This window comes from Typopeltis vanoorti, chromosome 8 (assembly GCF_054136105.1).
Source record: "Typopeltis vanoorti isolate ZY-2024b chromosome 8, IOZ_Tvanoo_1.0, whole genome shotgun sequence".
Classification (NCBI taxonomy): domain Eukaryota; kingdom Metazoa; phylum Arthropoda; class Arachnida; order Uropygi; family Thelyphonidae; genus Typopeltis; species Typopeltis vanoorti.
Window position 1 is genome coordinate 151254834 of NC_143556.1, and position 26602 is coordinate 151281435.

The window sequence follows — 26602 nt, forward strand, 5'->3', positions numbered from 1 at the left end:
GATAGGAATATATGTTGGAATCATTTGATACTTTTTCAGAATTCTACCTATAGGTTCTGAGATTCCTGGAATGTACAGAATAGGAACTCTGCAGACTGTTGAAGAAGCTGTAGGTATTGGAACATAAGAGTCAAGTATATGTTGGATTTGATTGGAGTGTAATCATTTGATTCCATTAACTTTTTCAATGATGGAAAGTTCTTGTTGTAAGATTATTGGAGAAGAGCAAACTGTATGTGCTCTTTGAATTAGAGATTTAAGAATGCCAAATTTTTGAGACGTGTGGTGCGCAGACTTTTTGTGAATGTATCTGCCAGTAAATGTAGGTTTTCGAAACACGCTTGTAGATAAGATACCAGAAGACGTTCTAGTAAGGAGGATGTCCAAAAATGGTAAAGTACCAGAGTTTTCTTTTTCCATAGTGAATTGATTGCATGGGTGAAGGTTATTTATCTGTTGTAGAAAAATGGAAAGTTCATCTTCAGTGTGTGGCCAAACAGCAGAAACATCATCGACATAACAGTACCAAAGAGATGGTTGAGGATGAATGGATGAGAACATAGTATCTTCGAATTGTTTCAAATAGTAGTTTGCCAAAGGTGGAGACAGAGGGCTACCCATGGCAGTACCTACAATTTGTTTGTAGATTTTGTTTTTTTAATTGAAATAACCTGAGTGGATGATATATTCGAATATCCTTGCGATATCTGGATGGTAATCTTCATATAAAGAATTGACTGTGTCGGTTAAAGGGATATTGGTGAACAGAGAAATGATGTCAAAACTGGCTAACAATTCAGAATCTGTAATTTTAATATCCTTGATTTTTTCAAGAAAATCTTTTGATTTTTTTGTATAGGATCTGGAATGACCAGTGAGAGCACTTAAGGAATGTGATAATACTTTTGCAATCTGATAAGTTGGAGAATCAATGCAATTCACGATAGGTCGTACAGGACAGCCTTCTTTATGGATTTTAGGGAGTCCACATGGACGAGGAGTTCTTCCAAAGTAGGTGCATATTTTATCCCTGTAGTTAGGATCCCAACTGATAACTTCATCAAGTAATTTATTTAGTTGTTTAATTTGTGAATTAGTAGGATTACGTGTGATCTCTTGATAGGTCGTGGTATCTTCTAATAGGCTGGGTACTTTTGTCTCATAGTCAGTCTTATTCATGATTGCAATAGCTTTTCCTTTATTGGCCTTAGAAATGGATATTGTAATATCTTTTCTTAAAGAAGTTAGACCTTTGATTTCAGCATTTGATAAATTGCATGGCGGTGATTTGCTTTTGAATAACGAAGTCGCAACTTCAAAACGTAGTTTGTTGGCATCTTCGCTAGGAAGTCTTGATAGATTGCATTCTATATTATGTAAGAAATCAAGATAAGGAATGCTTGAAGGAATAACAGCAAAATCAAGGCCCTTTGCTAAAGCACTGGTTTCAGCATTGGATAACAGGCGATTGGAAATGTTTACAATCCATTTATTTGTAGACATACTGTCAGAGGTAAGGTTTTTCTTTTGCTTGTTATATAAAGAATTGTATTTTTGCATAAGATTTTGAAAGTTTTTCCCATAAGACCAGGATAAAGATTGTTTTAATAATCGAAGAACAGTATCTAATAATTCTTCATTAAGAACAGCTGAAATGTCTTCTTCGAGAACTGATATAGAATTGATATTAGAAGCTAATTCTTTTTTGGCAGTACGAAATTGATTACAAATTAAGGAAAAACTTGCGCAAATATAAATAGAGTGGGCTCCAGGCGGCCGAATTGTTTGTTTAAATCTAGCGAAAGTGGGAATAACTTTAATATCATGGCACTTTTTTGAGGAAGGCAATCCGTGCTCGAAGCTTACCTTGTAGAACTGATAATTTTCCTAATTTTCCTGTTAGTTTAGTAAATTCTTCCCCATGAAGGATGATGATTCTGATTTTAAGAGCAACCTGTGGCATAGTATTATCAGGTTATTTCAGTTGGAAAAACAAAATCTACAAACAAATTGAAGGTACTGCCATGGGTAGTCCTCTGTCTCCACCTTTGGCAAACTACTATTTGAAACAATTCAAAGATACTATGTTGTCATCCATTCATCCTCAACCATCTCTTTGGTAACGTTATATCGATGCTATTGGCCACACACTGAAGATGAACTTTCCACTTTTCTACAACGGATAAATAATCTTCACCCACACATCCAATTTACTATGGAAAAAGAAAACTTTGGTACTTTACCATTTTTGGACATCCTCCTTACTTGAACGTCTTCTGGTATCTTATCTACAAGCGTGTTTCGAAAACCCACATTTACTGGCAGATACATTCACAAAAAGTCTGCGCACCACACGTCTCAAAAATTTGGCATTCTTAAATCTCTAATTCAAAGAGCACATATAGTTTGCTCTTCCCCAATAATCTTACGTCAAGAACTTTCCATCATTAAAAAAGTTAATGGAATCAAATGATTACAACTCCAATCAAATCCAACATATACTTGACTCTTATGTTCCAATACCTACAGCTTCTTCAACAGTCTGTAGAGTTCCTATTCCGTACATTCCAGGAATCTCAGAACCTATAGGTAGAATTCTGAAAAAGTATCAATTGATTCCAACATATATTCCTATGAACAAAATTTCTTCTTTATTACCTTCTACAAAGGAAAACTGTCTTCTCTATTTTTGGTGGCATTTACCAAATACCTTGCGAATGGGATGTCTCTTATTTTGGACAAACTGGCCGTTCTTTGGTAAAAAGAATAAAAGAACATCAATATTATATTGATTATAACAAACCACTGAAGTCTGGTCTGGCGCAGCACAGTATTGACTCTACTCATAGTGTCCATTGGGATAAAGCTGTTCTCCTCCATAGATGCAGATTCAAATATGAACGCTTATTCAAAGAAAGTTGTGAATTTAAATAGAAATGACTGTCTGTCTCTCTCAAAGATCTGGGAGACTTTTATCTTATGTAAAAAAACGTTTATCTTAATAGATTAAATTTATTATTTTTCTATTATTTCCTAGCACGCGGTAACAATTGTATTTTAATAGGTGATTCACCGAACGTTTTGCTTGTATTCCATTCCTATTACTGTAACAGACACTGAATATGTACTATTAATTTTAGTACGAAATATTCGAAATAATTGTCCTTTTACTAATTAAAGATATTACTGTGGTTTTTACATGTTTCCTTATTAATTAGTTTACTATACCACAGGTTCCTCTTAAAATCATACTGTTCTATTGTTTTGTTCAATATGTGTAGATTTTTCTTTAATTGGTCTTCATTTTCAGCAAAAATAACTTGATCGTCAGCATACAAAAGGCTGGTTAATTCTTTATTTCCTATTTTAATTCCTATGATTTTGTTTTTCCTCCACTCTCTTGAAATTTTTTCCATATATATATATTAAAGAGTATTGGTGATAATCCACTTCTTTGAATGAGACTTCTATTGGTTTTAATTTTTTCAGTTGTTTCATTATTAATTTTAATTTTAATATAGCTTCCTTCCATATTGCTTTTGTGGTTTGAGGTGGAGCTTTCCATTCATACAGTATACTGATTAATTTTGTTCATTTGATTTAATTGTATGCTTCTCATAATCCAGGAAGGCCATATATGTTGGCAGGTTAAATTCTATTTTTTTTTCTATAATTTGTTTCAGTGTAAATGTGGGATCTGTTCAGGAGCTTCCTTTCCTAAAGCCACATTTTTCTTCTCCTCGGCCCATGGTGTTAATTTACTTTTAATTATATCTAGATGTTATATTATAGAATGTATTTAACAAGGATATTCCTCTGCAGTTTCCACAATCATTTCTGTTTCCTTTTTTGAATATGTTTATGACTGTTGCTGTCTTCCATTCTTCTGGGATGTTTCCTTCTTCCCATATTCTGTTTAGGAATTTAATTAATTGTAATTTAAATGAATTAGAGTTGTATTTGTATAGTTCTGAATTTATTCCATCTTCTCCTGTAGCTTTTCTATTTTTTAGTTTTTCCAATATTTTCTTTAGGTCATTTAACTGTATTGTATCTTCATTTCTTTCTTGATTTATTACTTGTTTTATTTCAATTTGATTATTATTGTTTAGAAGCTGGTTGTAGTGATGGTCTTCTTTTGTGGAGGGGATTATAAAAACTTTGGATTATTTAAGCTTAAATTTTTTCAACAGCCTTTGAGAACTGATTATTTTGAAAATGTTTTTTGATTTGTATGAGATCATGCTAATGTTGGCATGATAAAGCTATATGAATATTTATAAATTTCTTTAAATAAATTTGTGCATAATAAGATTTCTGTTAACATATTATACATAGTAGATATGCTGTATAATCTGACATTAAACCTGAAACTCATTTATTGCTTTTAAAATCCCCCCTCCCTTTCTTTTAGCTTCTCAAGCCTTAGCAGTGTGGCATATCCTCCTGAAAGAAAGACATTATTACAGTATATAAATTTCCAGAAGCATATCAGTCAGTTTTTACATGAATATTAAGTTTTATCTATAAATTTTAATGTGCAAAGTTTTTAACTGTTAAACATTTGTGTTTAATTTTTGAATGTTTTTGATTAAGATTTAGCACTGCTCATTATTTAGTACATGTTCATTCTTGGAAAGTCCTTCCGATTTAAATTTATGTATAATAACAGATTCTTTGAAATTTATTGAATACTCCACCAAAGCGTTTTTGTTTTGAGGATTGAATTTTCAGATGCTTAGAAGCAATTCTAACATTTGAGTTAAAATCATTAAGCACATGTTTCAATTTATCTGATGTAGCTTTGCATTATGCATTTTTAATGCAATAATTCAACTGCATTTGAAAGGGGAATGGTCATTATCAGTGATTCCCCTTGTTTTGAATGATCATGATTTGAATTTTGTTCAGGATGTGAAGAACCTTTCATCAGGGCTTTTCAAATGATTCGGCCAATCTCATATGGAGGTGGCAGGGTTTTCCTCCTGGAAATCATGGGTTTTCATACTACAATGGAAAAACAAACTGGCCAGAAGAGTATACACAATTTTCAAACTTAGCAGGAAATGCACAAAGGATTAATCCTCTTATCTAAAGAAGTAATTTGATGTTGAAAGTTTATTTTTCACTTGGTCAGACTATAATAAATTTAGTTTAATCCTTTATCCAAGTGTGTGCAAACAAAGTTTGCGACTGAAAGTATCTTCAGGACTGAGGTAAGGTGGTACAACACTGGGCGACTCCTTGCAAAGGTGGAGCAAGCTACCAACACTTCTATCTCAGTATCTTCCATAATGCAAAACACATCTCCTTGCGGATATGTATAATGTTATCCATTATATATACATTATACATTATGGCCCTTCCCATTTAATGCATAACATTATACATATCCGCAAGGAGATGTGTTTTGCATTATGGAAGATACTGAGATAGAAGTGTTGGTAGCTTGCTCCACCTTTACAAGGAGTCATCCGGTGTTGTACCACCTTACCTCAGTCCTGAAGATACTTTCAGGCGCAAACTTTGTTTGCACACACTTGGATAAAGGATTAAACTAAATTTATTATAAAGCAGTAATTCTGTTTCAAAGAATCCCAGATACTTGGCTGTCACATGTAATTGAACTTGACAAAAAAAGGAAGATGGAATGGAATAATTTAATCTGTTATTTTGCCTTTTGTGAGTGATAATTGTAAGTATGATTTGGGTTTTTGTTTTAAAGAAATAAATAACTGCAACTAGTTACCGATTATCTTTTTTTTTTTTTTTTTTTTTTTTTTCAGGACACCCAATTTATTACAACAACCTCTCGGATTCCGGGCTACAACCGGGCTCATTATGAGAAGTCTCACTCAACAGTAACTTTTCTATCATAATGAAACTAAGTGACTCATTTGGAATCGTATACCTTCACACAACTTCCAAGAGTGGAAGTTGTTAATGTATGTGCCTCTTGTTCATTCACTCTTTTTTGTATTTACCTCTGCATTTATCCACAAAAATTACAGGAGTATCAGGAATAAGAATTTTGAAATGGTTTCACTGAGTTTATTTTCCTCAAAATTATTGTAATAAACAAAATGTGGTTGGATCCTGATAGGGCTGATAACAGCATAATTACCCCTGCTAGGGGGAATTATGTTGCTTTGGAGTTGGTAGAGCAAATGGTCCAAGCCTACAACATGTTTGTGAGCAGTTTGTTCGTCATTTCCATAAGCATGCCTCAAGCAGTATTGTCTATTAAGATCAGTCCTTCCTCCATAATGTCTGGTTCTCGAATGAAGTGCATTTCAATCTCAGCAGTCATGTAAACGGATAAACAGTTTTCTTGAGACTTGAATTTGTCCAAGGGAAACCTCTTCACAGTGAAAATGTTACTGAATGGTGTGCAGTTTCTAGCCATGGCATAATTGTGCCCTACTTCATTTAAGAGGTTGGTGTAACCGTGACCTTGAATAGCGAATGCTACATCAAGAATGTGCTGGTTCCATTCACCCAGGATTTGCATAGGATGCATCATGCAAAAAAACATTCCATTTTACACATAGGTATTCCAACAGGATGGAGCAACCTGTCACACATCACATGGACTGTAGAACCTGTTTCTCAGAACACTTCCCTGGAAGGCTTATTTTGGGGTTCATAGAATTCTGTACCTTTCATGTTCTCCTGATCTCACATCACTTGTTGTCTTTGTTTGGTATTCTACCATGACCTGCCTTCAGACTTTGATGAACTAAAGATAAAATTGCATAGCAGATGTTCCAACCCTTGTTATCCAAGATGACAGAGAACCTTCACATATGCTATGAAACCTGTTGAAAGACAAGGTGCTCACTTCGAGCACATAATCTACCATCATTAATGCTTTATTTAATCAAGATTTCACTGATAGTTGTGGATGTACATATTGTCGTGTGTAAACATATATTATTATTAACATCAACATCTGACTCACTGGAGTCAGACTCATCATGGGGTGGTACACGCTATTGCACACAATGCTCATTGAACCATGCTTTATACTGATTCAGTGTGTCTACATTTACAACACACTCAGGCAATGCATTCTACTCACCAACCATTCTCCATGCAAAGAACCTGCTCCTCACTCCTCTGCGTACACCCTCCTTATACAGTTTCCAGAGATGGCCTCTTATTCTACTCCTCTTCTCCCATTCTATGAAAAGTTTCTTCCATGTCAACCTGATAACACCCCCTGACTAGCTTATATCTCTCACTCATATCTCCTCTCTTTCTCCTATTCATGAGGTTCTGCAACTTACATTCTCTCAGTCTGTCCTCGTACTTCACATTCCAAAGACCACTGACCACCTTTGTGAATCTTTTTGTGCCATACACCGTGCGTGTGTATGAGATTTATAATTGTACTGCATAAATTAAAGCAAATAGTTGAGATAGCATGGGAACATAAAGGATCTATATTTAAGTTTGCAGATTTGGAAAAGATATGTGAGAATGTGCCAAGAGAAGAGATGTTCAAAATGCTACAATTATATGGTATAAATAGGTTATTATATTGTGCAGTATGTCTATCTCTATGTACTTCTATCTATATGTTCACTGGGCATCCACAGATGCCGTATGGTCACTCCGATGCTCGGTGACCATACGGCATCGGAGTGACCATACTTTGCCATACCAGGCCTCTCCATGCAGCCTGTTGTTTGCTTTCCTGGAGGCTTCAATTCTCTGAAAATCAGTCACTCCACACACACACACACACACACACACACACACACACACACACACACACACACACACACCCCATCCATCCATCTCATTGATGGCCTACCCCTTCCTCTTTTTCCAGGAACTTTACTTTCTATTACGCGCCAGCCTGGCTGGCTGAGTGGTTAGCGTGTCCACTCTCCAGTCAAGAGGCTGTGAGTTCGAATCCCACCGTGGGCATGGATGTTTGCGATTGTCTGTGGAAATACTAGTGGTGGTCGGCTGTAGATGCCGTTGGTGGATTGTGAGTGGTGGAAGCAGAGTTGTAGAATAGATGTCCTCCCTCGATGAGACTTTGGACTTCTTGGAGGTGACAAATAATAATAATAATTACTGTTCTGAGAAGTCCTTCTATCCTTTCAATGTGTCCAAAATATTTTAACTTTCTTCTGTCAATATTCTTAAGGAGCCTCAAAGTTCTACTCTTTTCTAACACCCATTCATTTGTATGCCTTTCAGATATGATATCCTCAACAGCCTTCTGTAACACCACATCTCAAAAGCAGATATAACCTTTTCTTATCTGACTTCTTTAGATTCCAAATCTCACATCCATATGTTGCTGTTGGAAAAACAACTGCATTTAAAATCCTCAACTTTGTTTCTATGGAGATAGATCCAGATTTTAGACAAGTCTCTGATTGTTGTTTTAGCCATTCCTAATCTTCTGACATCTTCTGAACAGCAATTCTTCCCATTAATAATGGATCCCAGGTAGTCTTGCTGACTTGTTGACTTCTTCAATTCTTTCTCCATTTAGGTACACTTCTTTCTCAAGAGCTTCCATGTTTGTATTTTCTTTGAGAACCATAATCTTTGTCTTGCTAGGATTGAGTTGAAGTCCTCTGTTATTACTGATCTTGTTAACTTTGTCAAGAATTTATCCTAATTCTTCCTTGTCATTATAAAGGAGTACTATATCATTAGCATACCTCAAATTACTGATCAATCTGCCTCCTATTCTAATTCCTGTCTTGGGCTTATCTGATGCTTCATGCATGATGTCCTCCGCATATATACTAAACAAGTGAGGAGAAAGTAAACATCCTTGCCTGACTCCTTTTCCAACTTGAAGCGAATCAGTCAATCCAAGACCTGTTTTTACCATGGCTTCTTGCTACCTATACAACTTGGCTATCAACCTGATAGTGTGTTGAGGAAAATTGATTCTTTTCATTACTTCCCACAGTTTCACATGCTGAACACAGTCAAAAGCTTAGAGTAGTCTAAGAAACGCATTACCAGAGGGAGTCTAAATTCTTTATATTTTTCTATGATCTGTCTAAGGCAGTGGATCTGATCTCTGATGCCCTTGCCTTTTCTGAAACATGCTTGTTCCTCAGACATCTCTGATTCAACTTTGGCCTCAATGCTATTTAGCATGATCTTCAATAAAAGTTTGCTTGAATGAAATATTAAACTAATAGTTCTATAGTTACTGCTAGCCTTCATATCTCCCTTCTTATGTAGTGGTGTGAAAACAGACTTCTTCCAGTCTCTAGGCCATGATCCTATCTCCCATATCCTTGTAATCAATCTACGAAACACTCTTTTCCCTCCATCACTTGAGGACTTAATTAACTCGGCTGGGATTTCATCTACACTTGGGGCCTTATTGCTGTTAAACTGCTTAACTGCTCTTTCAACTTCATGCCTAAGTGGAGGAGGTTCCAAATCAAAATTTTCCTGGTGAGAGGGCTCCTCCACATTTTCTTTATCAACTCTATTGTACATTTCCTCACAGTATTCTTTCCATCTGTTTTTGATTTCCAATTCTTCTGTTAGTAATGCACCATTCCTGTCTTTGATACGTTCAAAGAAAGAGAGAGAGAAATTTATCCAATTAATGATTACATATGTTATATAAGAAGTATACATTATATTTAATTACAACGTGAAATAGTATACATATATTACAAGAGTCCACAGACTTATGGATTTTCCATAAGATTGCCCACAGATTTTCCATAATCTCTCCTGCATGTAAGATATATATCATATTGAAGCTTAAACTCATTCATGCTCTTATCATTCACAACATACTCAGCAATGCATTCTGCTCACCCACCATAAAAAGAAAAATACTTCTCACCCTCTTATTCACCACTTGTATAATTTCCAGGGATGACCTCTAGTTCTTGCCCTTTCCTTATTTCCACTGTCTTAACAATCAGTCTTTTATCCATCCAGTAAATACCTCTCAACAGCTTTAATCTCAGTCATATCAACTCTTCACCTTCTATTGGCCAGAAGTCATGTAATCTGCAGATTACATGACTTCAATCTATCTTTATAATTAACATTCACATTTCTGAAATCATTTTTGTCAACTGCCTCTGCATCCTCTCTAAACTGGTGACCAAATTTGAGCACAGTAATCCAGATGTAGTTTGATCAGGGCCTTATACAATGGAACCACTACTGTTTTATTTCTGCTGATTAATGTTCATATTAATATTGCAGCAATCCTCTGAGTTGTCTTAATCACCTTTGCAACATGTTCCTTTAAATTTCAACTTTCGACACACTATAACCTCAAGATCTCCCATACTTCCTCCAGCATACTTCTACATATAGAGTGTGCAGTATCCAATCTGAAGATCCCAAAACTTAAAACTTTACATATAGCAAAATTAAACACTATTATGTTTGAGTTGTATGTCATCAGAAGAAGTGAAGAATTTACAGGAGGATGGTTTGATGTAAAATTAGGTTATTTATTTATTTAGTGTTTGGCTAAGAAGAATACATGCATATGCCACCACACACACAAAAAAAAGGATGTACAAGACAATAAAATGCATAAAAGATGTATAAAAGAAGACACTAGTGTGAAGTGACACTGTAGTCATATGTACACATAAAAATATACAAATAAACATAAAATTAAAATTGAATGTATAAGTTCGACAGCCAATCAACAGCATCTCTAGAAACTGTTATAAAGTCAGTTACAGGTCCTGTGTAGACTCTGAGGACAGTCAAACATGTTATGTTGTATAATTTGGTAATCCTCACTATCACAAGATGAGTTTGGTCTTATTTCCCAAGTAAACAAGGAAGCTTTGCACCTACTATGGTTGGTACGAACCTTATTTATGGAGGTCCATATTTTTCAAGGTAGGTCGAACCCTGATGGAGTGCTGTTTGGGTTAAAGACAGTGTCTGCCAGATTACTGGGGCTTGGGCAATTCGTTCCATCTGCCATTCTATTGTTGCATCATAGTCCTCAGTGACAAGTTGTTGTGCTGTTATAATAGGCAGGTGTGTTAAGCCTCTGTGATGTATAGCTGTCAATATCAGAGTTTATAGGAAGCAGTGGATTCTGGCAAATTTTGTTATATTCCCTAATCAGGTTGTCTTGGCATCATAGTTGTGGCGGTTGTATGTGGCTCAGAACTGGTAGTCAATATGATGGAGTAGTCTTTATTGTTCCAGAAATGATATGCATTGTCTGATTCAGGATGGTATCAATTAATTTAACGTGTGCACTGTTCAGCCTGATAGCTGAGCAGTATTCAGCAGTTGAGTAAACAAGGCCCAGAGCAGATGTCCTTAATATGGGAGTACAAGTCCCTCCCCCCCCACCTCAGGTTGTTCCAGCAAATTAATGCAGTATGTTATTTCTAGTCCTGAGTTTGGCAGCAATATTGGAGAGATGTCTATTGAAGGAGAGGGTTCTGTCTAGGGTTATGCCCAGATATTTTGAATTAAAATTGTGTGGTAGTATGTTCCCATTTAGTAGCACTCTTAAGATGTCACGTGATATGCTATTGTTCAAATGGAAACAGCATGTTTCAGTCTTGGTAGTGCTTGGAATAGGATGCCACTTCTCAAAGAAGTGGTTTAGCTCCTCTAGGTCACTAGTTAGTATGTGCTGTATAGTACAGAAATTCTGGTGTTGGAATGTGATGCATAGATCATCAGCATATGCGAATTTTCTAGACTTTGTTCTTGGAGGTCAGAAATATACAAAATGAATAGAAGAGGGACCAAAACTGACCCTTGTAAGAGTTCATTGTCAAGTGTTCTTGGCTTGCTCATATCATCATCTATAACTATCTGTATTGTTCTATTAGACAGAATAGCATTGATCAGATGGATAATTTTTTTACATTTCAGCATTTTAAGGAGCTTGTAGATCATGTTGTTTCTCCATACGGTGTCATATGCGACCATCAAATCTATAAAGACTGCACCAGTTTTAAGGCATTTTATAAGGCACTTATATAGAATCAAAGAAACTACTTTGATTCTGTATGAGTCATTAGGGCCAAAACTTGATCTTTACGATTGCACCTGGGCCTGAAACTGGCCTGTTCATGAGGGAGAGTGTCAATAATAATTGTACTAATTCTGTAAATAAGTTCTTCTAATAGATTAAGAAAGACTATGAGCAGTGCTATAGGTCTATAGCTTTCAGGTTTATCAGTGGACTTTCCAGGTTTCAGGATGGCTATTATCTTCAATTTTTTAAATTCTGCTGGTAATCTGCCACACTGTAGAATGTTAAAAAATAATTTTGTCAGCCATACCATTGTATTTGGTCCAGAGTTTTTTAAAAATTCAAGGTGAATGTTATCAAAACCAGGTGCTTTACCAGTTTTCACTCCCTGGAATGCAGCAAGAAGAAGTTCTTTTTTGTTGAATGGATTCGATAGATGAATTGCTTCAGGACACCCTTCTTTAAGTCTGGTCAATTCCTTCCTAATTATTTTAGTGTGGGTTTTTTCTGATTTAGCTCTGGACAGATTCACTATCCGATTGGCAACACAGTTTGCACTAACAGCAGCTTTCGCATGGGAATGATGGGAATTACCACTCAACTTTTTAAGAAGGCTCTATGCCTTCCTGCTTGAATGTTTAAAGTACAGTCTTTCGATGGTGTCAATCCATTTGTTCTTTCTAGCTTCATTTAAGCTGTCAATAAGATCATTTGTGACATCTACACGTCTGCTATTCAGAAAGTCGTTATAAAGTATTTTGCTGGTTTCACTCCAGCCAGGTATGTATTCTTTTTTGGCACCTCTAGGGATGTGTTTTTTGGCTGTAGAAATTACTATTTTCACAGATCTTCGGTCATTACAAGGTTGTGGTGGAATCCAGTGCACATTTTTATCTAGATCTGATGAGAAGCTGTTCCAGTTTGCCTTTACAAAATTCCAATGTGGCATTGGTGTAGTTTCAATAATTGGGATTTGAGGGCCCACCTGAATAAAGATAGGGCAGTGTTGACTGTGTGTGAATCTTCCTAAAACACGATGGCTATTTGTCCCCTTTGATTGGTTGTAACAAAAAATAAGTTGGGGTTGTTGTCACTATTCCATCTAGCTGAGTTAAAAGTGCAATTATCCTAGGAATCGAAAATCAGCTGTATGTTGTTTGTATCTGCCCACTTGGCTAGCTTAGCACCACTTGCATCAGTTTCTCTATAACCCCATTGGGTATGATGGCTGTTAAAGTCTCCAATGTAAACAGCAGGGTGTATTATTATTATTTGACACCTCCAGGGAGTCCAAAGACTCTTCGAGAGAGGGCACCTGCTCTACAACTCTGTCTTCACCACTCAATCCACCAACTAACTGCAACTACACCATCTACCACCACAATCACAACCATCCATGCCTATGGTGGGATTCGAACCTGCAGCCTTTTGGCTGGAGAGCGGATACACTAACCACTCGGCCAGCCAGGCTGAGTGGTTGGCATATCTGCCATATTAAGTTTGGCAAAACTTCATCAGGCCAGCTTGTAGATGGTGGCTTTTAGACATGAATTATTTTTAGGTCGTTAACTTCTATAATAATGGTAGATATGCCTGAAACATTGCTAGCAGAAATGAAATGGACTTTAGTAAGTGAATTTTGGGCATAGGCGGCTATCCCATACATCAGATGGTATGTTGCTCCTATAAGATTGAAACCCATAATGGAGCCTCTTTCTCATAGTTGCGGCTCATTACTTGCATTGGTTTCTTGTGTGATGGCAATGTCAGTTCTGTTGTCATTAAGAAGTCTAGTAAGACATTCACTCTTATCCCTGCTGATGCTTTCTATATTTGCCTATTGGCAGACTCTGAGCAGTTGTCCAATGGACCGAGTCTTAGGACACTTCTGGTTGGCAGGATGAGTCCTAGTTTCCATCATTGTAACCTAATAAAATGTTTGCATATGATATGCATGTACACTAATCCAGGAGATCCTAAGATAGCCTGGATGGCCAAGTCTTTCTAGCTCTTTACTGTTACCAGCATGCACCACGTGGAGGTGAGCTAGAGTTGCATCCTTAAAATTAGGTGTAAGACAGCGATTCACATCTCTTATTCGTGATTTGTATGGTTCACATTATGAAGGAAAGTTGTATGTACCTGATATCAGAATTCACAATATTCATCTGAACTCTGTTCTTTATGTGAACATTGGTGAATCCAGTAGAAGTTTTCAATATTCTTAACGAAACTGAATAACTTTTGTTATGTTGCTCCCACACATGAAAGCTTTATTTGTAAAGCTATGGGTACATTCATATTGTGAGCAGAATAAGGATTTTTTATTCATCTTTATTGATTTTATATATTCTTTTTGTATTTCTTTTTAATTTATATTTTTACAGTGTCTTGGAACCTTGATCTAGAGACCAAACATGAAACTTTTTTTCAAGCTACTTCAGGCTTCCAATAAGCAGGCAGCGGTCTCACACTGGGCAATGAAATTCATTTTCCACCTAAAACGTAAAGATCATCGTGTTAAAAAAAAATTATTTTTTGTTGTTGTTGTTGAAAATCAACAATAAAAAGACAAAAAACAGTGAAAATAGTAGCATCAACAAGTAAAATACTTTCATTTTGGTGTAGGTTGGAACAGCAGCACATAGTGTTTAAACCAATTTTAACTTGGATATGAGGTGAGATAAAAATGAAACATTTGATTAAAGATTGCAGATATGAGTTTGAGAAAATTTAAAATTGTTACTTTTATTATTATTTTTAATAGAAACAGATATTACCTTTTAGTTTTAAGCATGATTATTTGATTCATTTATTTGATAAACTACATGAAACCACCTTGTTTATCATGTAGTCACTTTTGATGTGACACTGCTAGTGTTCCACTTGAAAAATATGAGGTATTAAGTTTAAAATTTATTGCAGTAATACAGATTTAATGATGAGGTTTAATTAGTTTCATTTATTTGCATCATTTATTAAATAGATACTTTCTGTTGTTATTGAAATTGAACTCAGAGGTATAGTTCGCCCACCATTTCTAGATCCCTTCTTGGCTTGGTGCCAAGAATAGTCGATTCATGCTGAAGGAGAAAAAGAAATGAAGGATGTACGAATTGGTCGCCAACATGTGAAATCACGTGCTTTCTTGTCTGTTGCTGTACTAGCTTGATTTTTGTTGTTCTCTTTTTGCATTATTTTTTTATTATTAATTTGTATGATGGATCCAGTACAGTCAACAAGTTCTATTGTTACACGTTTCAGTAGCGCTTGCAAAAGAATATTGAATAATGTGCTGACATTCTGCGAAAAAGAATCGTCAGAAGGCTCTTCTTGTTCCCCTTTCTCAAGTCATAAAACGTGCAAGTGCAATTTCGGGCGTATCGGGGTCGACTGAGAAAAACGGCAGAGAAAGAAAACCATCGAAACCGTAGCTTTGAATGATTTTGATGTAGACGTTATAAGAAGAGCTATTCATGAATTTTACGTGGTCGAGAAAAGAGTGCCAACTGTTCCGAAATTGATTCCTGTGCTTAAAGAAAAAATTAATTTTCCTTGGAAAAGAGAAACTTTAAGGAAAATACTTCATGAAATCGGATTTTGTTTTAAAAAGTCCCAGAAAATAAAAGGAAACTTATCATGGAGCGAAGTGACATTGTTTTATGTAGAACGCAGTATTTGCATGTATTAACACTCTACGTACATTTTTCCAACTGTTATACAAGCAAAATAGTTACACTTTAAAAACAGCAATGTTCGTAAAAGAAAAGCTAAATTTTCCGACCTGTAATAATAAATAAACTCAGTTTGTTTATTATTGCATCCCAGAAGACAGACTGATTAGCCTATTATCGGAATAGATTCTCCTCTTTCTGACATGCACTGAAGTGTCGAGGGACCTCAAATCGGTGGGCGAACTATAATCAATACAAATGGGTAAATATTTTCCAAGTTAGATGTTACAGGTTTTTGCCATATCATATTAATGATCTTATCAGATTGTTAATATTAATGAACATATCAGTAATGAATATATATTTCACATTAATGAACATATCATAAATATACGATCATTAGATATATATCTATGATATATTAGTTTATATAGACTAGATATGTCTTATCATCATCAATTTCCTGATATATATATATATATCCCCAAGGGATGGGATGTTCAGGTTACTATGACAGCACTACATGATTAAGTTTACATTATTATTAATCTTCTATCCACAATTTTCCTCTAAATTAGTCTATTACTTGTGAGCACTGATATTCTCATATCTAACATTTCATTCTTCTAAGGCAGTTCTAACTGAATAAATCCAACTAGACCTTGGGCTTCCTCTGGGTCTTTTTCATGTCATCTTGGCACTGAACACCTGTTTTGCTAACCTTCTTATTTTCATGGTTTTCGTCTTTTAATTGCTGATTTTCGTGCTAAATTGTTACATCTGTTATTCAATTTAGTTAGAGAATCTTGGAGACTTGCACTAGATGTGTTTAGGAGCCACATCATCTGCATAAAGCAAAGAGCTAAGTTTGACATCTCCAATTCTTATATCAGGCTTAATGCTACTTTCTTTCATAATATGATCCATATATTATTATTTGACCCCCAGGGAGTCCAAAGACTCAGAGTTGTAGAGCAGGGAGGGCACCTGCTCTACAACTGTCTCCACCACTCGATCCACCAACTGACTGCAACTATATCAACACCATCTACTGCCGACTACCACTAGTGGTCTTTCCAGAGACAATCACAAACATCCATGCCCACGGCGGGATTCGAACCCGCAGCCTTTTGACTGGAGAGCGGATATGCTAACCACTCGACCAGCCAGGCCGGCCAGCCATGCATCCTTGTCTTACCCTTGATTTTACATTAAACTATCTTCCTGTATTTCCTTCAATTCTAACTGCTGACTGACAACTTAAATATAGGGTATGGATTGCTCTTTATAATATTCCATCCACCCCATATAATTGTAGTGTTTTGAAAAGCTTTTTCCTTGGCACCTTGTTATATGCCTTTCCAGATCTACAAAACTGAAGTACAGAACCTTGTCATATTCCCACGATTTCTCAACTGTTTGTCTTAACGTGAACACCTGATCTTGACAACCTCTGTTTGGCCTGAATCCTGCTTTTTCTTCTTCAAGTTTCTCTTTCACAATCTTTCTCAATCTCTTTTCAAGGATTCCTGCATAAATCTTACCTGGAACAAACAGTAGACAAATTCCTCTATAATTCTCACATTCAGCTTTATTCCATTTTTTATGGATTGGTATTATGAGAGCTCTTCTCCAATCATTGAGAATTTGACCTTCTATCCAGGCCCTCTGAATTATGTAGTGTAGCCACTGCAAAACGTTTACACCTCCATACTTAAGCAATTCTCAGATATCATCTACTCCAGCTGCCTTTCCACTTGCCAAGTTTTTGATGGCTTTTTCTACCTCAAGTATTGATATGTACTCCTTTTTGCATTCCTCTTAAAATTTTTCTAGTATGGTTCTGTCATTGCATGGTTTGTTTAAGTCTTTCAAAGTAATAACCCCAGACATCTGGGATATCCTTATCTTCAGTTTTCATGTCACCTTTGTCATATTTGATTCCTTTTACAGTACTTTTTTCTCCATTTCTAAGCCTTTTTCAATAGCCTTCAGAACATTTTGCTACCTTCCTGATATTTATTATTATTATTATAGTGTGACACCTCCAAGGGGTCCAAAGACTCACCGAGGGAGGATACCTACTCTTCATCTCCACTTAATCCACCAACTACAGCGAACCACCACTACTATCATCATCTACACCAACGGAATCTACTGCCCACCACCACTAGTACTTTTTGTTTTTAAATTGCATGTGTTCTCAAGGCCAATTTGTCTGTATGCGGGATGAAAAATCCAAGTTTCTGGGAGGAAAAAACCCCTTCAATCCTCGTATGATATCGGCTAACTCACCTTCAATCGAGAAAAAACCATATAAAGATAAGATTCCTCTTGTCATGATGAGAAGTGAACTTAGGCCTTTTCCAATCAAAGGGCGCAACGTACCACCATTCTTCCAGTTGCTACCTGATATTTATTTTCCATGCTCTTACTGAATGAAGTCTTCCCATGACTTTTGTTTAGTTGCTTTTATACATAATTTAGCTCGCTTACATTTTTCTCTGCATTATTTTAGGACATCTGTTGACTTATTTGCTAGAAACCTTTCGTATGCTTTCTTCTTTTCTTGGACTGCTTCTTTAACACATGTCCACTAATTGGTGTTCTTATTTTTGTATCCACCACTCACCACTACCACCATTTTTCACAATCTTTCTCAACCTCTTTTCAAGGATTCTTGCATAAATCTTACCTGGAACAATCAGTAGACAAATTCCTTTATAATTCTCACATTCAGCTTTATTCCCTTTTTTTATAGAAAATATAAATTATCCTGCATACAACTTCACCACATACCTCACTAGCTAAATCAGTCAATGCCTTCTTCATAGTTTGTGTTTGAGAAACCAAGGTTTATTTCTTGTTTTCAAACTGCTGCAAATTTTCTTCAATAATGTTTGCATACTCGAGTCTACAATTTATCTGTAAAAGCTACTCAGCTTTAATTCTTTTTAAAACTTTCTTACATGCTGTTCTTATCAATGTAATATCCATTTTTATCCTGTTAGTATTAAGTAATGTCACTTCTAATTTTGAATCCTCTGTACACTCTTGTATCCTGAAACAGCTTTATGATATCACTATCAACAATGATGTAGTCAATGAGGCTTTTCTTATTTCTTGCGTCTTCTCTCCAACTGAACTTCTGCACATTTTTATATTGAAACATGGTGTTAGTAATGACTAGTCCATGTCCTGAGCAGAAGTTCGGCACACACCTACTATTATTATTAGCTTTGTCTTTTTCTCAGAATTTTCCCAAAATGTTCCTGTATGTCTGGTGAGATTAATTTCCTGCTCTGCTGTTCAGGTCTCTAACAAGGACCACTTTTTCCATTTTTTTTTTTTTTGTCAGCTGCCTATTCTAATAACTCAAACTCCTCTGCTTCTTCCTTAGAAGAACTTGTTGTGGGACCATAGGCACAAATAAGTTTCACTGTCCATTTTCCCATTTTGAAGTTTGCCCACATAACTCTACTTGAAACTGTTTTCCAATCAAGAAGTTTATTTTCATGTTAGGTGTTGAATGCTATTGCTACTCCTTCATTTCCTTTATCATTATTGCCTGATAATATCATTTGATACTTAGTAATATCTCACCTGTTTGTCTTCTTTGTCTCAGTAATGCCAATCATGTCCACGTGGTACTTTTCCAATTCTTCTGCAAGTTCAATTTTCTTGCCATTAATACTCCTTATATTGATGGTTCCTATCTTCATTTCTTCTGATGTTGGGTTTATTCTTCTTCTTCTAGATGTTTATTCTTCTTCTTCTAGGACCTTGAAGTCCCAGCTGTGATGAAAACAGCTGGGACCTTGTTTAACCAGGTGACACCCCATCTGGCATGAAATCTCATCATGTTGTACCATCATATGCATTTATAGTTTAAGCCATAAACAGTACAGTTTGGTCAGCTAAGTCCCAAATTGCCAGCCCATCCTTGTATGTTCAGTACCCAGTAGATACCTACTAACGAGGCACACTACATGAAGGTGAGGATTGGACATTACGTCAAGCCCCCCCCCCGTCAGTTTTCCGCATTTTTGAAAGGCGATATGGAAGTCTCCTCCCAGTTTGGCTTTGACCCTGAAGCAATGGTATGCAATTTTCTTTTAGAAAACTTAGATCTAAATTTATATTAAGGATCATCCAGGTTTTTATTATTGTTGTCATTTTCAATTTGTTACTCTGAACTTGTTGATGAAAAACTAGGTGAATTTTTTTTTTTTGTTGTTGTTGTTTTTAATTATGTGGTGTAATTTACATTAGATATTATGCATAAGATAGTTTTAACTGAGTGTGCAGTTTGTGTGTTATTTGAAGCTTTATTAATAGCTATCACTGAGTAGCTATTATCATTATCCAACTCCATTGTCACATGATTATAAAAAGTAAGCAAATTACTAATGACCCACCCTTCACAAAATCGTGTTGTCCCTTCTGTTTTTCACCAATTTTTTCAGTACGTTAACCACCACTCCTGAGATTCTGAGTGGCTTATTTTGTTACTTCTGTCTTGGAGCCTCCTTTTATGTAATGGGACTGTTTTGTCCTCTTTCTATTCCATTGGCACCTTCCCACTAGTGAGGCTTAAATTAAACAGCTTGGTTACAGGAACTAATTTCCTTGCACATTCTCATTGCCAGCCTGGTTGGTCGAGTGATTAGCGTTATCCGCTCTCCAGCAAAAGGGCTGCTGGTTCGAATTCCACCATGGATGTTTGTGATTGTCTGTGGAAATAGTAGTAGTAGTGGTGGTCGGCAGTAGATGGTGTTGGAGACAGACTTGTAGAGCAGGTACCCTCCCTCGATGAGTCTTTGGACTCCCTGGAGGTGTACTAATAATAATAATGCCAGCAAAGGTTGGTCGAGTGGTAGAGCCTCTGCTACTAATGGCTCACAAAAAGTTAAGCAAGTTTGAGCGCGGTTAGTAGTTGGAAGGGATCAATTGTTCGATGCTGTTGGCACCCCCCCCCCTCGATGAGTTTTTGGACTCCCTGAAGGTGTCACATAATAATAATAATACAAGTTTCAGTAAGGAAATACCGTGAGTAGGCATATTATTTACTATTATAATAATGGAATTAACTCACGTAAATCATTTCTTTATTCGTAGAATTTTCACCTGAGTATCACAGGCATCATCAGTACAGGTACAAAGGCTAATTAAACAATAACTGTTATATTCACAAAGCTTCACCTAAGTAGCTAAGGTTAAATTTCTTAAATTTATTAAAAAAAAAAAAAGAGTTTTTTCTTTTCTTTTTTTTTTTCAAATGTATATAAATATATATATGTGTATACAATTACAAGTTAGGAAAGATTTGCTGATTTATAGAGTACTATCTTTCACAAGGGGGAAAGACGTAGACCATCGGATCTGTTTAGGTTAGGGGAGTGAAGTAACGTTTCACATGTTTCATTGTAAAGCCGTTCCATTAGGAACCGACTTTTGTCTTGTTGCACTGAACTCTATGTCTGGTGTTGATGGCATGCTCTGCAAGTCCAGACCGTTCAGTTTCAAGGTACTGGATATACGACTTGTGTTCTTCTAATTGGATCAAAGCAAATCTTCCCTTTTGTCCGAAATATGATAACCCACAAGAGCAAGGAATCTGGTAGACACCTGGATAGCTGAGATGTGGGAGCTTGTCCTTTGGAGACATGAGGAATGTGGAGATTTTTCTGACCGGTCGAAAGGCCACACAAATATTTAATTGTTTTAACACTTTAGCTATGCATTCGCTAATGCCTTGTACATAGGGGATAGGTATACGTGTAGGTCCTTCTGTATTTGAAGAGCCTATCCAGTTTACCTAGAAGTAGAAGTAAATGCTGGAGCATGACTACTTAAAGCTCTTTTTATGAAGGAATTCTTATAACCGTTGGATATGAAGGAGGAATTAATAGATTGTAATTCTTTTTGTAATAGTTCTTCTGAAGAACAAAATGAGTGGGCTCTATGAACTAGTGTTTTTATGGTACCTGCCTTTTGACTGGGATGGTGATGTGATTCAGCATGGATGTACTGGCCTGTATGATTCTCCTTCCTATAGACTGTGAATTGTAGGTTACCATCCAGTTGATGAAGAATTAAGAGGTCTAGAAAGGCTAACTGCTTATTTACTTCTACTTCTAGGGTGAACTGGATCCTTGGATGAAGTGCATTTATTTTTGAGAGAAACTGTTGTAATTCTTCTGAAGTGTCCTTCCATATGGCAAAATGTCGTCCACATATCTGAACCACAGGTTAGGTCTGGGTGTAATGTTGTCAAAGATACACTGTTCGAAGTACTCCATGAAGTAGTTGGCAATAGCAGGAGATATTGGATTACCCATTGCTGTTCCTTCGATTTGTTGGTATAACTGCTTTTTGGAGGAAAAATAACCGGACTTTATTACAAATTCAAATAATTTGACTATGTCTGGAGGAAATTCTTGGTACAGTAATTTAATGCTGTCCGCCAACGAAACATTCGCAAATAGCGAAACAACATCTAGACTAATCATAATCTCTGAATCATCTAGATGCAGATCGGATCCGATCTGCATCTAGATGATTCGGAGATTATGATTAGTCTCTACAAAGAATTTAGGCTTTACAAAGAAATGTGAAATGTTATTAAAAACAACAGGTAAGTCCACAGTAATAACTTTAATTAATAAATAAGGTAGATATTTCATACTAAAAATAATAGTACATCTTCAGTGTTACAAACAGATAGGAATAGAATACAAGTAATGAATATTAGTTGTTAGTCAGTTTTGACATTGTATCTCTGTTTATCAATATCCCATTAGCTGACACAGCCAATTTATTATTTACCCTCCAGATATCGCAAAAATTTTCGAATTTGTTATCCATTCAGGTTATTTTGGTTGGAAAAACAAGTTCTACAAACAAGTTGAAGGTACTGCCATGGGTAGTCCTTTGTCTCCACCTTTGGCTAACTATTTTTTGAAACAATTCGAAGAGACTATGTTTTCATCCATTCACCCTCAACCATCTCTTTGGTATCGTTATGGTGATGATGTTTTTGCCATCTGGCCACATACTGAAGATGAGCTTTCCACCTGTCTACAACAGATAAACAGCCTTCATCCTCGTATCCAATTCACCATGGAAAAGGAAAATTCTGGTACTTTATCATTTTTGGACATCCTGCTTACTCGAACTTCTTCTGGTACCTTATCTACAAGTGTCTTTCGAAAGCCCACATTTACTAGCAGATACATTCATAAAAGTCTGCTCATCATACATCTCAAAAATTTGGTATTCTTAAATCTCTAAGTAATAGGGCACATAAAGTTTGCTCTTCTCCAGAAATCTTACAACAAGAACTTTCCATCATTAAAAAGTTAATGGTATCTAATAATTACAACCCTAATCAAATCCAACAGATAATTGAATCTTATGTTCCAATACCTAAGGTTTCTTCAACAGTTCGCAGAGTTCCAATCCCCTACATTCCAGGAATCTCAGAACCTATAGGTAGAATTTTAAAAAAGTACCAATTGATTCCCACTTATATTCCTATCAACAAAATTTCTTCCTTATTGCCTTCTACAAAAGATAAACTGTCATCTCTGTCTTTGGCTGGCGTTTACAAAATTCCTTGTGAATGCGATGTTTCTTATTTTGGACAAACTGGCTGTTCTGTGGAAAAAAGAATTGAAGAACATCAATATTATATTGATTACAACAAACCTCAGAAGTCTGGTCTAGCACAACACAGTATTACCACTACCCATAATATCCAGTGGGATAAAGCTATTCTACTTCATAGATGCAAGTTCAAATATGAACGCCTCTTTAAAGAAAGTTGTGAAGCTTTTTTACACCAACCAAATTTAAATTGAAATGATTGCCCCTCTCTCTCTCTCGAAGATCTGGGAGACTTTTATTTTATGTAATCATTAAAAAACTAATTATCTTAAATATTAATTATTTATTAATTTCTTTCATTTCCTAGCTCGTGACAACATTGTATTTTAATAGGGGTGATCCACTGAATATTCATTACTTGTATTCTATTCCTATCTGTTTGTAACACTGAAGATGTACTATTATTTTTAGTACAAAATATCTACCTTATTTATTAATTAAAGTTATTATTGTGGACTTATGTGTTGTTTTTAATAATTATACTATGCCACAGGTCCCTCTAAAAATATGTAAAATGTTACTTCACTCCTCTAACTTAAACAGATCGGATGGCCTATGTCTTTCCCCCTTGTGGGAGATAGTACTCTATAAATCAGCAAATCTTTCCTAACTTGTAATTGTATACACATATATATATTAAAAAAAAAACAAAAAAACTTTTCTTTTTTTAAAAATAAATTTAGGAAATTTAACCTTAGCTACTTAGGTGGCACTTTGTGAATATAATAGTTAATGTTTAATTAGCCTTTGTACCTGTACTCAGGCAAAAATTCTACGAATAAAGAATAATTTACGTGAGTTAATTCCATTATTATAATAGTAAGTAATAATATGCACAGGCCTGGAAGTTGCAAAAGAGGGTGGTGAGTAAAAGTATAAGAAGAAAGTTTTTTGCATGGAGAGTGGGAGGAGCATGAATGCATTGTCAGAGAGGGTGGTTAACGTGCAGACAGTGGATGATTTTAAGGATTGTTATGATGGACCTTGTGTTGACTAATGCTGACCTCCCACAATGAGTCTTGTAAATAACCTCCATGGAGGTCAGGAAAATAATAATAATATGCCATCGAATACCATGGTTGTGTTCATATTAAGCTTCTGCAATATTATATGCACCTCTGTTTCTTCAGCTTCTATTCTCCTATCAGTCAATGTAACATCTAACACTGCGATTTCACCACCTAGATGGTGTACCTTTGCAAAATGCTCACTCAGTAATTTAACTATTTGTTTTGGTTCTATTACCTCCCCACCATCATTGCTTTTTAAAGTCATCTTTCCTTTTACTTTCCACATAGCGAAAGAACTCTTTAGGATTCTTTTTCAACTAGCTTTCTCCCATAATTAGCTTTGGCATTCCTTATCATACTGGTCACCATTCTTGCCTGTATCTTATACTGCTCATGGACATGCTTGATCACCTTTTGCTAATCCCTCCACAACCTTTTCTTTGTGAGCAACTACTGTGAAGCCATTAATTCATCTACAGTAACTCCTATTTCATTTATCCTTCTGACTCTAGGTATACATTAGATATTGCTTTCTTCGAACACCCCTTGAGCACCTCCATATATCTCCCTCCAAATTCTTATGCCATGGCTCTGCTGAAAGCAAACTCCTCAGCTTGTCATAATCACCTGTTTTATAATTCTACCTATATCCCTTTTTAACAGAAAATCTACATATCTGGCAATCTCCCAGGTCAAGACTACATGATCACTTTCTCCAAGCTGAGGCAGCATAGCTAGATTGGTTTGTGTTAAGTTCTCTAATTCATTGATCAGATCTAGACTCTTGAACCTTGTGTCTCCTCCATTACATGTTGCCTCCGGTAATTATCTCTCAGCAGCTATATAAATTCCATTTCCTTCCCTGCCTATGACCATTCTTTCAACTTTACATTCCCATAGTTGAAATCCCCATAATAATTACTCAACCTGTACTCATCATGCTAATTTGCAAGTGCTTGCCATTGACATTCTTTCTTATACCCCCTGGATTATAACAGCAGTCAATTACATATTTAGTCCTTTTGACCTCTATCTCAAACTATATGGCCTCAAATGAACCGCCATCTGAAGCCATGTGTTCCCCTGATGACCAAGTGAAAAATAAACTTTCAACATCTTTCTCTAAATCCAGAGTAATTTAATAAAAAGGTGGCACATCGTTTGTCAGCTCCTATAGGAGTAGATGACCTTGCTGATGCTTCTGCCTTGGTATCTCCACTTGGGCCTGGCTCCCACTGAAGAGACCTCAATAAAGGTCAAAACTAGTCTGGATAGTGGCCCTTCCCTTGATGCATACCATTATACATATCCATAAGGAGATGTGTTTTGTATTATGGGAGATACTGAGATAGGAGTGTTGGTAGCTTGCTTCACCTTTGCAAGGAGTTGCCTGGTGTTGTACCACTTTACTCCAGTCCTGAAGATACTTTCAGGTGCAAACTTTGTTTGCACACACTTGGATAAAGGATTAAACTAAATTTATTATAAACTTTCAACACTCTATAACACCCTGCTTCGTCCTCGTTTGCTGTGCCTGCGTGCACGTGTCTTGCTCACAAGTTCCTGTTGAAAATGGCAACGTGACGTTGCCAAAATATTGGATTTGTATTAAAAAGTTATTTTAATGTATACGTTATTTTCCTAAACTATTTAGTAATAACCCCTGATGTATTCCTACTCTTTTTGGCTTTAATTCCTCTGCTATCATTAGAAAAACTCTCTTTTCCCATCCTGTTCCTTGCATTTTATTTTTGCGACCATATTGGCTTTTGTCAGACACATCTCACTAATGCCTGTTACTTTTGGCCAGGTTCTACTAACCAATGTCAAAAACTCTTCCTCATTTTACAACAACACATTCATGTCTCGGATACATATATTAAAAACTCACAACATTTTATAGAAAAATTAAAAACCATACCTATCTATGAAGATGATATACTAGCAAGCCTGGACATTACATCTCTGTTTACAAACATTCCAGTTGTTGAATTAACAACATCTTAGGCAACTTGTTCCCAAGAAACATCACTACTTTGTTCAATCACTGTTTAACTTCTATTTCATTTGGCAAAAAACTGTCTACAAACAACTCACCGGATTAGCCATGGTAGCGCCCTCTCTCCTCCTTGTGCTGACTTATTCATGGAAGACCTAGAGGATAAAATCTTATCCCAGATCATTCCAAAACCGAAAACTTGGTACAGATATGTTGATGATATCTTTCTCATTTGTAATCGTACGAAAGAAGAACTAATGGATTACCTCAA

The 26602-nt window shown here is 36.0% G+C and overlaps 1 protein-coding gene across 2 annotated transcripts in view; it reads left to right on the forward strand.

Moving 5' to 3' along the window:
• Positions 1 to 26602, forward strand: part of LOC150104432 (NFU1 iron-sulfur cluster scaffold homolog, mitochondrial-like) — a 201014-nt gene that overhangs the window by 23821 nt on the left and 150591 nt on the right. The window contains exon 2 of one of the 2 annotated variants that reach the window (XM_090396368.1): positions 4415 to 4494. In XM_090396368.1, the coding sequence (XP_090252494.1) occupies positions 4415 to 4494 (80 nt within the window). The remainder of the gene's footprint in view (positions 1 to 4414; positions 4495 to 26602) is intronic. The other variant, XM_090396369.1, reaches the window with a different exon arrangement.